Source organism: Ailuropoda melanoleuca, chromosome 6, assembly GCF_002007445.2.
Source record: "Ailuropoda melanoleuca isolate Jingjing chromosome 6, ASM200744v2, whole genome shotgun sequence".
In the NCBI taxonomy this organism is placed as follows: Eukaryota; Metazoa; Chordata; class Mammalia; order Carnivora; family Ursidae; genus Ailuropoda; species Ailuropoda melanoleuca.
In genome coordinates this window covers 32,776,384-32,792,464 of record NC_048223.1, presented here as the reverse complement: position 1 = coordinate 32,792,464, position 16,081 = coordinate 32,776,384, and the positions used below count along the sequence as shown (strand labels likewise).

The 16,081-nt window shown below is 48.0% G+C and overlaps 1 protein-coding gene across 1 annotated transcript in view; it reads right to left on the bottom strand.

Moving 5' to 3' along the window:
• Nucleotides 1-676: 676 nt before the first annotated feature.
• The window catches only part of CMTM7 (CKLF like MARVEL transmembrane domain containing 7), a gene marked incomplete at its 5' end in the record, with an annotated part of 52,516 nt that continues 37,111 nt past the window's right edge, over nt 677-16,081 (bottom strand). The window contains 4 exon segments of the mRNA XM_034661832.1: nt 677-1,313; nt 3,088-3,169; nt 6,049-6,147; nt 12,488-12,661. Of these exon segments, the coding sequence (XP_034517723.1) occupies nt 1,300-1,313; nt 3,088-3,169; nt 6,049-6,147; nt 12,488-12,661 (369 nt within the window).

Below are 16,081 nucleotides of genomic sequence, written 5' to 3'. Positions count from 1 at the left end.
TTCCTCTCCCACTCCCCCTGCTTGTGTTCCCTCTCTCGCTGGCTGTCTCTATCTCTGTCAAATAAATAAATAAAATCTTAAAAAAAAATATATATACGTGACATAAAACTTACAAATTGGACAATCCCCAGGTGTGCAGTGCAGTGGCATTAATTACTTATGTTGTGGGGTAACTGCCACCATTCATCTCCAGAACACTTCCATCTTCCCAAACGGAAACTGTACCCATTAAAGTCGAACCCCCCAGTCCCCTGCCCCCAGGCCCTGATCACCACCTTTCTTTGTCTTTGAATTGTAATGTCTCTAGGACCCCCTGTAAATGGACTCAGAGAGCACTTGTCCTTTGGTGTCTGGCTTATTTCACTCAGCATCACGTCTTTGACCTTCATCAGAGTTGTAGTATGTACCAGAATTTCCTACCTTTTTCTTAAGGGCTAGTTGTGTTGCTGTTGAGTACTGCTTTCTGTCTTGTGTGAACGGTACTGGCTTCCACCCTTCACCACCAGTTTACTCTGAAAATATGCAAATCTCGAGGGGCCCGTGTCTTTGCCGTTCTCACCTCCAGGGAGGGGGTGGCATGCGCACGCCCTGGCGGGGCCCCCAGGCTTCCCCATAAGCTTTGTGGGCCCCATCACTTTACCCCTGGTTTGCAGCCTTGGTTAATAAGAAATCCTTGTGCAGTTGGCCAAGTCAATATTTTATTACAAAACACACACATGCCCACACACAGACACATCACACACACACACACACACACACACAATGGGAATTAAGGCTGAGGCCCGAAAGGAGCCGGGATCTCGTTTCTGGGGACAGGCTGACCACAGAGTTTTTCTGCAGACACGCCTCACTTAAAAAAGAGGGTCTCTCCCAGAGGGGCTTTCCAAGCTAGACCAATGACGAGACAGCTTGGTTTCTGTAAGAGGACCTACGGCGGCTCCCCCCCCCCCAGGAATGTGAAGTAGAAACAGATTCAGGCAGGAGTCTTCAGAAACCCCTCCCGTGTGTTAAGTGGGGTCATCAGTCCCTGAGGCGGTCGGTTCTCAAAGCGGGAGGGAGAGACCAGATTTCCCTGGAGGCTGGTGTTCCTTCCCAGGCGGGGAGGACTGTTCTCCAAGGACTGGAAAGAGAGGCTCAGCGAGGCTCAGGAGCCCAGGAGGGACGCCGAAGCCCCCTCCTGGGCCCACCCGCGTGGATGGGGCTTTGGCACAAGAGGGCAGGGTCAGAACCCTTCGTGGAGGCTGGCCCCCTGACCCTCCTGTCCGCAGGGCCTCCCTCGGGGCCGGGCCTGGGGTGGCATCACACAGCTGCATCTTGGGAAGGAAATGGCAAAGTTAGGCGGCGGGCAGGGCAGGGCCCACGCAGAAGCCACACGGCGGGGGCCGAGGCGAGTTTGGCTCAGGGCACTTCCTTTCTCCACCCAACACCAACCGCCCTGGGAGTGATTTTATTCTTTCCAAATGCATCTCTCAAAGAGAAAACATTCAATAGTGCCTATGATTTCTATCCCCACCCCTCCCCCCGCAGACCTAGCCTCAGAGGGCCTTGAACTGCCTCCCGCTCGCGCTTTCGGCTCTTTCTTCGTGAATTTTCAGCCGGATGTTTCTGCCAGTATGTACACATGCGTCACCTTTCGCCGTTACCTAGTAACTCTCTTTCCCGTTCTCTACTTTCCATCCTTCATTTTTTTTCTTAAGCAGCTTGGCCGAGACATAATCCGCGTACCGTACAATCTACCCGCCTCAAGTGTTCACGTCCAAGGTTTTCATTTACTCACAGGACGGCGGCAGCACTGGCCGCCGCGATGGGAGAGTATCTCATCACTTCCAGAAGAGGCCCCCTGCTCATCTGCCGCCCCGTCCCCCAGCCCCTGGCAACCCCCCCACCCCCATCTACTCTCTGTCTCTTTGGATGAACCCATTCAACACATTTGCTATCAATGGGGTCCTACAGCCTGTGGTCTTTTGAGACTGGCTCCCTGTTAACTTTTTGTCAGCGGCTTCTGGAAGGAAACGGAAACTGATGAAACAACCCTTCTGCAGGGCAGCTCAGCCCAGAGACTGTACAGGCTTTGATATTTTGTAGTGTATTCTCTTAAAGGAAAGAAGAACAAAGAAAGGAAGGGCTGGAGTAGAGAGGTGGGTTAATCAAAACAGCTCAAGCTCTCAGCAGTGTTACTTCTAGCAACGTATTCTAAAGAGAGACGATATTAGGAATGAGTATGGGGCTATGTTTAGAAGGATGTTCTTCCAACACTGTTTAGTAGAAAAGAGTTAAAAAACAAAAACATAAGGACCCCAAATAGGAGACAAGTTAAGTAAATGATGACACAGACGTGCAGTGGCATCAACGCCACACCACGGAACCATTGAAAGTGATGGAGAAGAGGGGGCCCAGCTGGCTCCGTCGGTGGAGTGTGTGACTCCTGATCTCAGGGTTGGGAGTTTGAGCCCCACAGTGGGTGTAGAGATCACTTAAAAATAAAATCTTAAAAATGAATGAATGAATGAATACATAAATAAACTCTTTTAAAAAACGTGTTGGAGAAGAATCCCCAGCCCTGTGGGGAAAGTGCCTGATAGGTGATTAAGTAGGAGAATAAGAGCAGGTTACAAATAACACAGAAAGTCTGATCCTTTAACCAAAGCAACAGATGTATCTGTGTATCTTTGTACCTATCCATGTATCTTCATATCCGTCCATCCATCCATCCATCCATCCAGAGAGAAGACATACTGGAAGGACGGACACCCAGCAGCTGCTATTTCTGGGTAGTGTGACGATAGATGGTTTTCATGAAACATTTTTTTTCTTTACGCGCACTTCCTAAATTCTCTACACGTCATTTTTGTCATTATGAAACTGATTTAAAGAAAATGCTTCAGCATCAGAGGAGGACATGTGAGGGCTGTGGAAACAGGAGAGCAGAGGGTCTTGGGTTCTCCGTTCCACCTGGGCCCCTACGCCCCGAGGCCTCCCCCGCAGTGGGGCGCTTCCCTGCTGTTGAACTCCACAACAGGCCATCCTCCTGTTCCCCAGCAGAAGGAACCTTCCGAGATCGCCTGTGTTCAGACAACCGGAACTCACCTGCTGACTGGGCCACACACGAGATCTTGTAGGACATCCAGATGCTCGCCAGGCAGAGGAAGGTGGCCACGAACCCGAAGATCTGCACAGGACAGAGAGGAAAGGGAGTTCCCAGGCCAAGGGCCAATCACTCAACCTGTTCTTTACGTTTCTCACCCCTGTACCAGCTGTGGCCTGGGGGAAGCCTGGGGAATCGAGTGACCTGACCCCCTGGTCCTTGCTCAGGTGCAGGGCTGAGGCCCTATCCCCAGGGCTCCCCCAGCAGGGCCCTCGTTCAGGCCTGGCCCTCAGGCTCTGGGCTCCACCACCTGACCCTCCTCACTGCAGGTCACTTCGGGGCCCGAGTTCAGGTTTGTATTTAAACTGAGCTGAGGCCAAGACACTGTACAAGACAATTAGCTGGGCTAACGACAGAGAAAAAGGTGGAACTGTACATTTCGGTTTGGGTTTTTAAATTTCTAACGTTCAAATGGATGTTACTGATGGGGCAGTGCTGCAGTTCATTCCTAATGGCTTTCTGTTCTCTCGCTTTACAGCTGTGTAATAACAGCCAGAAGCCGAGGCCTTCATATAGTTTTATGTTTGCACATATTTTGCAGTCTTGGACTAAAATCAGTTAAGGCAGCGCCCCTTCCCTTTCTGAGGCTCCAGCCCAGGGCTCAAGTGGCTGACCTCCTGGCCTAGGAAAGCTGAGCCAGCCCAGTCCAGCGTCATTTAAAGATGAGCCCCGGGGCGCCCAGAGAGGAAAAGGGCCTCCTGTGGGGCTCATCTGACGGTCCAGAGAGAAGCAGCACACATCTGCTGTCTCTCCGGCACTCGGCCGCCTGAAGCCAGCTCCTCACCTGCGAACAGCGGCAGCGCAGTACCTACGACTTACCACCTGCTATGTGCCGGCCTGTGTTCCAGGCCCCGTTGGTGCGCTGATCCCTTCAACTCCCACCACCCTGCCAGGTGGGCGCTGCTGTCATTCTCGCCTCTCCCTCATTTGACAGCTACAGACATGGAGGGCCCAGGGTCACAGAGCCAGCGAGGGCCGGACATGGGATGCGGGCCCTAGGAATCTGGCCCCAGAGCCCCACTCCACTGTTGCCCAGGTGTTCCCGGATGCGCAAGTGGCCTCGGGCTGGCGACGTGGCCAGAACCGCGGGCTGATGTACGGTAGGAAGAGCCCAGGAGCGGCCAGACCAAGGGCACGGTCTCCAAGGGTCTGGTTTGCTTTTCAAGCCCGGCTGCTGGTTCACAGAAGCGGCTGCCCCCACAGGCCCACGCCCACCCCCTCCCCCCAGGTCCTTCTCCTTGGTTCCTTTTGTACCGATTGTCTGCGCCACAGAATTAGCCTATGGAGCCTGTCCTGGCCCCTCATTGTCTGTTCTGCACAATTAGCACGTGAGATACCATCCCCGTCTCCTACTGTCTGCACTGCATAACTGAACAGCTTATTATGTCACTACATAATGCTCTTCTGGACAACACTGCCTTGTTTGCTAGTTGTTTCATGGGCCTTGGCCTCCACTCCTACACTGGATTACCATCTTCTCATAAGCGAGAACCGTATCTTTTTATTTCTTCTGCTCCCCCATGGCCGAGGCTTGGTCCTAGGCACCAAGATGGTGTATGATAAATGGGGCTTACTGGGATTCCAGGGCTAACAAACACGGTTGTGTGCAACCTGAATCGTAAAACCCAGGGGAACCTCCCCGTGTGGTCCCGAAACACAACGGGCACCAGTTTTCTCTGTCTCCCTCAGCAGCCTGCCTGTCGTCAGGCGGGTGGTAACCTGTAGGTGGTACCCACGCCTCTCCTTGGGGACCGCAGGGGGAGGCACGTAAGCCCATGAATGTTCAGAGGCTTGGCTGCCCCTCTGTAGTGATGTGCTGCCCTGTGCCCACCTTTGGAGGGCAGACCCCACCCCTCAGTGGAATTCCAGGCATTAACTCACTCCCAGCACAAAGTCTGGAGAATTTTGCTCACTTGTAAATGAAAGAGGGACTGTCCCGAGGAGCTTTTCTTAAAACTCATTTAAAAAACTGAGGCGCCTGGGTGGCTCAGTCAGTTAAGCATCTGACTCTTGATTTTGGCCCAGGTCATGATCTCAGGGTCGTGAGATGGAGCCCTGTGCTGACACGGAGCCCGCTTAAGATTCTCTCTCTCCCTCTCCCTCTGCCCCTCCTCCGCCCTCGCATGCACCTGTTCTCTCTCCCTTTCTCTTAAAAAAAAAAAAAAAAAACCTCATTTAAAAAATGTCATCTGCTCATCAGTGAGGCAAATCAGTATTGGCCCACAGGTCACCAAACTGTAACCAATTAGCTAAATCAGAAATCAGATGGCAGGAATCTTTAAGTCTTTTAAAAACAAAAACGTACACATCTATACACACCCATGTAGCTATGTTTGCACATGTGTGGTAAACAGAGCTCCCACGGCACTATATTTTTATACATTTCCCTGCTTCTATTCAGGCTATCAGATGGATTAATTTTCACCTTTGAAAGGCCTGGGAGTGTTGTTTCCTGGCCTGAATACTGTTAGAAATCGGGACCAGCAAAGCCAGGACTCATGGCAGGTGTCACTAACTGATCACATGCTCTTCCCCTGGGCCCCAAAGAGGCCTCGGGATCTTGGTCTGCGTGGCTCTGAGGCAGCCACCAACAAATGACCCAAACGGGCATGGGCGTTAAGACCGACTGGCCCCGAGCTGTACGGAGTGGCTGTCCGAGAGATGGCTGGGCTGCTGGGCCCATCTGCGTGTGCCAGGAGCCCTGACCAACCAGCTGCTGAGACCCTGTGCTGTGGGCCCAAGTTAGGCTCTTTGGAGACTGCTGTTGGCTGGACCAAAGTGGGTTCTGATGGGTACTTTTCTGGGAAAGAAAGGCCCCAGAAAACAACGCCCTCGCAGCCCGTCAGGAAGAAGATGCGCTAGAAGTGAATTCATTCGTGCGGGTTCCCCGAGACCGTCCTCACCGCTCCAGCGACCAGTCCGCTCTGGCTGTAACTCTTGGAGGCTGCCACAATGGAGGCGATTAGGAGGAGCAAGGTTCCGATTAAATAGTGCAGAAGTTCCTGCGGACAAAGACAAGGCAAAGCAGTGGGTCAGGAGGTCCTCTCCTGGTTCTCAGAGGCAACCGAGCACAGAAGAGAGGAACCGAGGGGAGGGAGTGACCCCTCCTCTGCTCCTCATGGCATCCTGACAGGAGCAGTGGGCTCACAGGCAGCAGATGCGCAAGGCTGGCCAGGGTGAGGCCCCGCAAGACAGAAAAGGAGCCGGGCAGGCAGCCAGAGAGGCGACAGAGAGAAAGAACGCTTGTCTTGAGAGGAGAGATATCCACTAAGGACTACTCCACTCCTGAGAGCAGTCTGTAGACAGTACCCTGACCTCCGGCCAAAGCTATCGACAAGCAAGCAGCTTCTCACACCTCCCAGGCTGGAGAGTTTGAAGGCAGCTCCAGCTCCGAGAAGCAAAGCCCCTTAAAGAGATGTGTACCTCTCACTTCTGCTTCAGAGAAAGTTCTGGGCTAACAACGTGCTGGCTTTGGGGGCTGCCTGGGGTGCCCGCCCACTCTGTGAACGGTTTTAGGTGGGGACTCGAGGTGCTGGCCCCCTCAGACTTGGAGTCAGAGCTTAGAGTGATGTCAGCGGCCTTCTGTGAAGTGCTTGTGCAGGGGAGGGGGCGACTTTCTGGCACCTGCTAAGCCTCCTCACTTTGTCCTCATTTCATCTTCTCTTCTCTGCTCTCTGGAAGTGTGCCCTCAGGCCACACCGCTGAGGAGTTTGCTCACAGGGCAGATTCCGCCTCTGCTTCCATCCGTCTACACCCCGTTCACCCTCCGGGCTTAAAACGGCATCTCTGCAGGCCCTGAATGAGGCTGGACCTCTGTCATTCAGCAGCAGGGCAAGGCTTCCACCTTCTTCCTTCTTCCTCCCCATTAAACACCAGATCAGAGGCGAACTGGGGCTTGGGGCCACAAGAGGACTCCCTCTGGATCCAGTGTATTCATTTTCAGTTGTCTTCAATGAGGATTCAGAAATTAGTCCTTCGTGAAGTTCTGCCCATTAGGGCAGGCACCTATTAAATTTTGGAAAAGCATTCCACTTTTAAGCTGCAGCTCTCTGAAAGCTGGGCAAAAATCAAAGACCCCAATTTCTCCTTTAGTGACTAGAAAGGAATATCAGAAGGTAGACCACAGAGATTCTGACTGAAGAGCAGATTACTAACAAGTTCCTTACCTCCAAGATTCTCACCCACAAAGAAAGAGGAAAATGACATGGGGTAGAGAAAACTGGCTTGAGAGAGTCCTAAATGGAAGTGCCTCAATGGTACCCCATCAAAAACGTGGGGCTGAGCTCACCCTTCCAACATGTACTCCCCTCTTTGCCCACCCCCAGTTCTGCCCCCAGCCTTTATCTCTCCTCCGCATGTTCATTATCAGAGGAACTTGTTCTCAAAAGAAGCAGAAAGGTGCCATAACTTTGAAAGGGGCCTTATAACTTAGGAACACAAAAGAAATGTCTTTCAAAATAACATAGCAGGTAATAACATTAAATGTGAATAATTAATCCAATCCAGAAGCAGTGGTTGTCAGACTGGATTAAAAAAAAAGATCCAGGGGCACCTGGGTGTCTCAGTTGGTTAAGCATCTCACTCTTGGTCTCAGCTCGGGTCTTGATCTCAGGGTCGTGAGTTCAAGCCCCATGTTGGGTTTCACACTGGGCGTGGAGCCTACTTAAAAAAAAATCCAACTATATGCTGTCTGTTGGAGAAACACTTTATACTCAATGATACAAAGAGACTGAAAGCAGAAGGAAGGAAAAGATAGGTCATTCAAACAGCTACCAAAAGAAAGCTGGAGTGGTTATACTAGTATCAGGCAAAATAGATTTTAAAACAAAAATGTTATCAGAGATAAAGAGGGATATTTTACAATGACAAAAATGGCAATCTATCATGAAGACAGAACAATTACAAACACATATGCACCTAATAACAAAGCAACAAAATACATGAAGCAAAAACTCAACAAAATGAAGGGAGAAATAGGTAATTCAAAAATAATACTTGGAGGCTTCCATACCCCACTCTCAATAATGTGCAGAACAGCTAGGGAGAAGACCAACAAGGAAATAGAAGACTCAATTCTATAAGACAACTAGACCTAAGAGACATCTATAAAACACTCTACCCAACAACAGAATATACATTCTTCTCAAATGCACATAAAATATTCTCCAGGAGACACTCTATGCTAAACCATAAAACAAACCTCAATAAATATGAAGGATTGAAATAATATGAAGTATGTTCTTCAACTACAACAGAATGAAATTAGGAAGCAATAGCAGAAAGAATTTTAGGAAACCCACAAATACGTAGAAATTAACACACTCCTAACTAATGGGTCAATCAAATGCAGAATCATAAGGGAAATTAGAAAGTACCTGGAGATAATTGAAAATGAAGACGTCATATACCAGAATTATGGAATACAACTGAAGCAGTGCTCAGAAAGAAATTTATAGCTGGACATACCTATATTAAAAAGGAGGAAAGGTTTCAAATTAATAGCCTAACCTTCACCTTAAGACACTGGAAAAAGAAAAGGAGACTAAACCTAAAGCAAGGAGAAAGAAGGAAAAAGAGATTGAAGCAGAAATTATTCATATAGGAAACAGAAGAACTATAGGGAAAATTAGTGACACCAATGCTGGTTCTTTGAAAAGATCAACAAAATAGCCAAACCTTTAGCTAGACTGATCAAGAAAAAAAAAAAGAGAAAGGAAAGATGGCTAGATTCAAATGACCAGAATCAGAAATGAAAGAGGGGACATCACTATGGATCGGACAGAGGTAAAGAGGATTTTAAAGGAATACTATGAACAATTATATACCAGTAATTAGAAAACTTAGATGAAAGAGACATATTCCTCTAAAGACACACCACTGAAAATGACTCAGGCAGAAATAAACAACCTGAATAGATCTATAACAAGTGAAGTTTGAATTAATAATAATAAATTATCCACAAGAAAAACCCAGGCTCAGATGCCTTCAATGCAAAATTCTACCAAACTAAAGAAGAATTAATACCAAGTCTTCACAAACTCTTCTAAAAAGTATAAGAGGTGGTAACATATCCCAAATTACTCTATGAGACCAGTATTACCCTGATAACAAAACCAAAGACATCACAAGAATACTACAGACCAATATCTCCTATGAATACAAATATAAAAATCCTCAACAATATACGAGCAAACCAAATCCAGCTACATATAAACTGAATTATATATCGTGACCAAACAGAATTTATCCCAAGGATGCAAATGTTAGTTCCATATATGAAAATCAACGTAATACACCATATCAACCACATGATTATCTCAATGAAGAAAAAACATTTGACAAAACACCTTTTCATGATAAAAACATTCGATAAAGTAGGACTGGAAGTTAACTTCTTCAATCTGATAAATGGCATCTACAAAAATCCATAACATCATATTTAATGATGAAAGATGGAACGCTTTCCTCCTAAGATCAGGAACAAGATAATGATGTGTGGTGTTGCCACTTCAATATTCAACTAATTTCTTGCAGTAAGACAAGAAAATGAAATAAAAGGCATCCAGATTGGAAGGGAATATAAAACTATCTATTCATAGATGGCATGATCTTATATAGAAAATCCTAAGGAATCCATTAATGATCTGTTAGATCTAAAATGAGGTCAGCAAGGTTAAGGATAAAGATCAATATACAAAAATCTCTTGTATTTCTATCCGCTTGCAAGGAGAACAACCCCAAAACAAAATTAAGACAACAATTACATTTGAAATATCATCAAAAAGAGTAAGATACCTAAGGAACAAATTTAAGCTCCCTTCCCCCAAAAGCACAAAACTTATACTCTGAAAACTACAAAACACTGTTGAAAGAAATTCAAGATCTAACTAAATGGGAAAACCTTCCATGTTCCTAGGTCACAAGACTTAATACTGTTAAGATGGCAATACTCTCCAAATTGTATCCATAGATTCAATGGTTTGTATTAGAATTGCAGCTGACCTCTTTGTAGAAACTAAAAAGCTGATTCTAAAATTCATATGGAGGGGCGCCTGGGTGGCACAGCGGTTAAGCGTCTGCCTTCGGCTCAGGGCGTGATCCCCGTTATGGGATCGAGCCCCACATCAGGCTCTTCTGCTATGAGCCTGCTTCTTCCTCTCCCACTCCCCCTGCTTGTGTTCCCTCTCTCACTGGCTGTCTCTGTCAAATAAATAAATAAAATCTTTAAAAAAATAAAATAAAATAAAATTCATATGGAATTTCAAAAATCCAAAACAATCCTGAAAAAAATGGGAAGATGCATAATTCCTAATTTCAAAACTGGCTACAAACCTACAGTAGTCAAGACAGTGGGGTCAGATGAATGCAATTGAGAGTCCAGATGTAAATCCATGTGTTTATGGTCAACTAATTTTCAGCAAGGATGCCAAGACAATTCAATGGGGAAAGAATGGTCTTCCCAACAGTTGGTGCTGGGACAACTGGATATTTACCAGCAAAAGAATGAAGGTGAATCCTTACCTCACACTAGATGCAAAAATTAATTCAAAATAGACTGAATACCTAAATGTAAGAGCCAAAACTATGAAACTCCTTAGAAGAAATAATAGAGGCAAACCTTCATGATCTTGGGTTTGGCAATGGCTTTTCAGATTTTACACCCAAAACACTTTTTCATACCAAGAAAAAAGAAAAGTAGTTAAATTAGATCTCCCCGAAATTAAAAACTTGTGCTTTTTTTTTTTTTAAAGATTTTATTGATTTATGCGACAGAGATAGAGACAGCCAGCGAGAGAGGGAACACAAGCAGGGGGAGTGGGAGAGGAAGAAGCAGGCCCTTAGCGGAGGAGCCTGACGTGGGGCTCGATCGCATAACGCCGGGATCTCGCCCTGAGCCGAAGGCAGACGCTTAACCGCCGTGCCACCCAGGCACCCCTAAAAACTTGTGCTTTAACAGACACTATCAAGAAAATGAAAAACAACAGAATGGGAGAAAATACCTGCCAATCATTTATCTGGTAAGGGACCTGTAAATAAAATATACAAAGGACTCTGAGAATTGAGTAATAAAATGATAACCTGATCCAAAAATGGGCAAAGGATCTGAACAGGCTCTTCTCTGAAGAAAATACACAAATGGCCAAAAAGCTGATCAAAAGATGACTGACATCAATAGTCATCAGAGAAATGCAAATCAAAACCGTGAGATACCACTCCACACTCGCTAGCAGGACTAAAATCAGAAAGTCAGAAAATAGGTGAGTGTTGAGAAGGCTACGGAGACCCTGGAACCCGCCTAGGCTGCCGATGGGAATGTCAACTGGGGCAGCCACTGTGGAAAAAAGTCGGCTGCTCTTCAAACAATGAGACATGGTTACCATGCGACCCTGCAATTCCACTCTCAGGTATATTCCCAAGCGAAATGAAAACATGTAACACCAAAAACTTGTACATGAAGCTTCATAGCAACGTTATTCATAACAGCCAAAAGGTGGAAACAACCCAAATGTCCATCCATGATGAATGAATAAAGAAGACATGGTCTATCCGTTCAATGGACTATGACTTGGCTATTAAAAAATGAAGTACTGACCCATGTTACGACATGGATAAGCCAAGATGACACTCTGCTAAGTGAAAGAAGCCAGTTGTGGAAGACCACACATGTGAGTCCACTTACAGGAAATGTCTAGAATAGGAAAATTCACAAGATAGAAAGTAGGGTCACAGTTGCTTTCAGGCTGGAGAGGATGAGAGGTGGAGGTGATAGCTATGGGGGATGGGGCTTCTTTTCCAGGTGAGGAAAATGCTCTAAAATCGACTTCGGTGATGGTCGCACAACTCTGGGAATATAGTAAAATCCGGCGAATTATACACTTGCAATGGGCAATTGTACGCGGCATGTGGACTACATGTCAATCATGCTATTTAAGTAAATAATATAGTGGGAAGAAAAAAATCCTGGAAACTTCTGAAATCTTTCCTCAGACTCTGCCAGTCCCTTTTCGCTGACAAATCTTATCACAACAGTATAAACACCCATGGTCTTTATCAGCTTCCTCCTCCCACCTCATACACACACACACACACACACACATATGCACACAGGGCCCCTTTCCTGTCCCTTGAGAAAACACACACGCAGCTTTCTTGTCGCTGGAAGGTGAGGTTTAGAAACCAGCGGGAGGCGGACAGAGATGCCCCCCCGGACAGCGGGAAGTTCAGGGCTGCAGCAGGAGGAGATGACCGAGGAGGAGGGGACGGTGGGGGAGGGGCAGATGGGAGGGACTCCGTTGGGTCTGGGGCCCCAGCTCCCATCCTGACTGCCGGGCCCCCCCTTACCGACAGGGGCCAGCTGATGCAGGTGAGCAGGCGGTAGAGACGGAAGAGGTGCACCAGGTAAAAGACAAGGATCATGATCAAGTTGCAGACGGCGACCACTTCAAAGTAGCTGTAGGCGCTGTGGCTGACCCTCACCGAGCTCCTCACGCAGATGAAGGCAATCAGCAGAGTGACCTGGAACAGAAAGAGACACGGCAGTCACAGGCCGGCCCACGGCGGACGCCCCGGGAGCACCCGGAGGAGCTGCTGCCACCGCAGGGATTTCCGCACGAGCCGGCTGCAAGGCTGGGGAAGGGCAAGCTCGCAGAGCGCCCGCGCTTAAGACCCACGTGAGCTGTAAACGCAGCCCAGGGGCTTTGTCCTCTGGGGTGTGTTACGTGGTGCCAGCAGGACGCCTCCTCCGAGAGAGGGCAGGAACGCAGGAAAAGAACCGAGCAGAATCATTCCGTTTATTTACCTAGTAGGCGGAACTGCGGAAGTTGCCAATACTTGACCGGTTTGGGCCCACAAAGATGGCGACTCCCATGTCACAACTCACCAGCTGGTGGACGGTAAGCTAGCATTTACTGATGCCTGATGTACACGATCTCCTTGAGGCCTCACAGGAATCTGCCGCAGAGAGGACATCACCCCCATGTTCACACTGGGAAACCGAGGTACACCAGTTCAGCAACTAGTTCAAGGCTACCTGGCTCATAAGCATGGAGGTGGGATTGGAAACGCAAGTCTGTCTGACTCCAAGGATCTGTTCCTCCGTGTCAGATGCAGTTCTGCCTTCCCGGAACGTAAGCCCTCCTCACAGACAAGCTGAGGACGGTGGCCACGTTCCGAAACAGACAGGAATCCTGGTTATTCAAGGAGGGGCTTGCTCACCACGGGGCATGTGGTGAGAGCTCGCCAAGTATACGGCTGCAAATGAATGAATGTGCAGGATTAATAAATTACGGACCTATGAATGAATTAACAGGTCTGGTAAATTATTAGCAACATATGAATCCCACGGGACAGCAGACGGGAAGAGGAAAGAGAAGATTCTGAGTTTTTGTGAGGGCCACTCAAAAAGAATAAAATCTTACTTATCCCACATAGGGAATAAACCACTAAAACACAGGTGTTAAATGTATGTAAACCCTTAGGATCCATTTTAAAAGTACAACTAATTTAGGAGAAAGATGATTTTTTACTGCCTCATTCCTACAGAACAGTGAACAAAGGCCGTGTGTGTGAGAGAGAGAGGTTTTGTGTCCTATGGACTCAGCGATGTCTGGTTTGGTTGTCGGCACTACGGGAGGGCACTGTGGGCATTTAGTGGCGAGAGGCCAGGGGGGCCACTAAATACCCCACAACGCACAGGACGGCCCCCACAACAAAGAACCACCTGGTCTCAAATGTGGCCCAGACTATCGTGCTGTCATGGAGAACCGGATGTAGAAGATGGGAGTTTAGGGGCGCTTGGGTGGCTCAGTCGGTTAAGCGTCTGCCTTCAGCTCAGATCATGATCCCGGGGTCCTGGGATCGAGTCTCACACTGGGCTCCCTGCTCAGCGGGGAGTCTGCTTCTCCCTCTGTCCTTCACCCCGCTCATTCTCTCTCTCTCACTCTCCTCTCTCAAAAAAAAAAAAAAGAATAAGAAAAAAGAAAAGAAAATGTGAGTCTATAACAAGCATTAAATCACAAAATGGATCTAACACCAGTTAAAAGGGTCAGTGTGAAACACGCCGTGTTTTCTCAAGCCCCTCGTTCCTAGCACTCTGGCAAATTCCTCAGCACAGGCACAGGGGTGAGAAGAGAATTGGCATGAGGATGAAGGCGTGTGCAGGGAGTACTCTGCTGGCCAAATCCAAACAGCAGAGGGACTCTGACACAGAGGGACCCTCGACATTTGCGTATTCCCCTTTGCTAATGAGCAACGTGAGTATTTTCATTTTTTCGGTTCCTCTCAAGCCAGCCAGCCTTAGTAATACAATGATTCACGCCTTGAGGTTGTTTTAAAGCTCCGAGGGGAGCTCTGCTTCACGCAGGACTGGGCGAGCTCACCAGGGCTTCGCTGCTCCTCAGTCCGCATTTGCAGGCCTTGGGTCTACGGGTCTCCCCACCTCCCGCTGACCCCTCCCGCACTGGGGCCTTTGAGGCCCACCTTAAAGTGCAGAGCACTCAGGATTATGCAATACCCCTCCTAGGTGGAGAAGCGAATCTGTGCCTAATGCAAAGATTAGACTAATTTGAACGACTCTTCACCTGTGACAGTCACCTCTTTCTCATGGTGACACAGAGATGCGGGAGTTTCCCAGTGAACACAGGGGTCTGTGCAGGTCTTCCCCTCTGCACTCCCAGGGCTGAGGACCTTGCAGAATGAAAGATGTCACTGCTGTACCACAAAACCATCTTAGAGCCCCCTGGAAAACATTCTTGTGAAAGAAGACTTCCCAAATTCTGTCCAATTGGCCTAAGGCCGCCTACCATGTGCTCTTCTTCCAAGAATCCCAATTTTGGAAAATTTCATTTAGACCACAGATGGTATACACTAATGCATGCAACTAAAAGCCTCCTTTTTGTCCAATAATTCACTCATTTCTACTTTAAATGGCCAGCATCTTAGCCAGTGCACTTAAAAAAATTAATTGACAGCAAACTATTCAGAACTCTTCTAAGGCCAACAGGTAACCTCAAATGCTAGAGACCCCTGAATCATCTAGAACAATATTCTGGGGGCAGCCAGAAAGGTGAAGCGGAAGAATGAGCAAGCCAGACCATCGTGGAGAAAAGGTCCTGGGGTACTGCTAGCCCCCACCCCCACCCCAACCACAGCCCCCTCAGACCTCTTCTTGTTTCCAGCTAGAAAAGCAAATCAGGGGCGCCTGGGTGGCTCAGTCGTTAAGCGTCTGACTTCGACTCAGGTCATGATCCCAGGGTCCTGGGATCGAGTCCCGTATCGGGGTCCCTGCTCAGCAGGAAGTCTGTTTCTCCCTCTCCCACGCCCCCTGCTTGTGTTCCCTCTCTCGCTGTGACTCTCTGTCAAATAAATAAAATCTTAAAAAAAAAAAATCAAAAACACAGTGGAATTCAGACAACCTGAAGGAGGAGTTCTGATTTCAGGGCTGAGTGAGGAAGGCTGGGAGGTTTCTGGAATGCACACGTGGTTCTGTTTAGAGTAACTTAAATGCGTATACCATCCAACGGACTAACTTGTTTCCTGGGGGGGCCCTCTAGCTCCCCTCATAAAGGTGTGTTCTTTTAAATTGAACTGCCATGAAAGTTGCAAATCTCTAGCACACACATCCAGGGATTTAAATGTAATGTTGCCAGCCCCCTCAACCCAGAGCCAGAGTCTCACAAACCAGCTGTGGCACTGTTCAGAGTCACTGGAATCGTCTCAGACCGAAACCAACCCCCCTCCCCCAAACTGTGTCGTTTCTGACTTCATCCTATCAGAATTCTTACTAGCAAGAAGAGATGATTTTTGTGAAAGCAGCCGCGGGTTTCAATTCCACAGATGAAGCAGGCTGACACGACCTGAGGGAAACCATGTCCCTCCACCACAACTCTGTGACTCAAACATCCCGGTCTCCACAGCCAGGTGCCAGGCAGCTTTGCT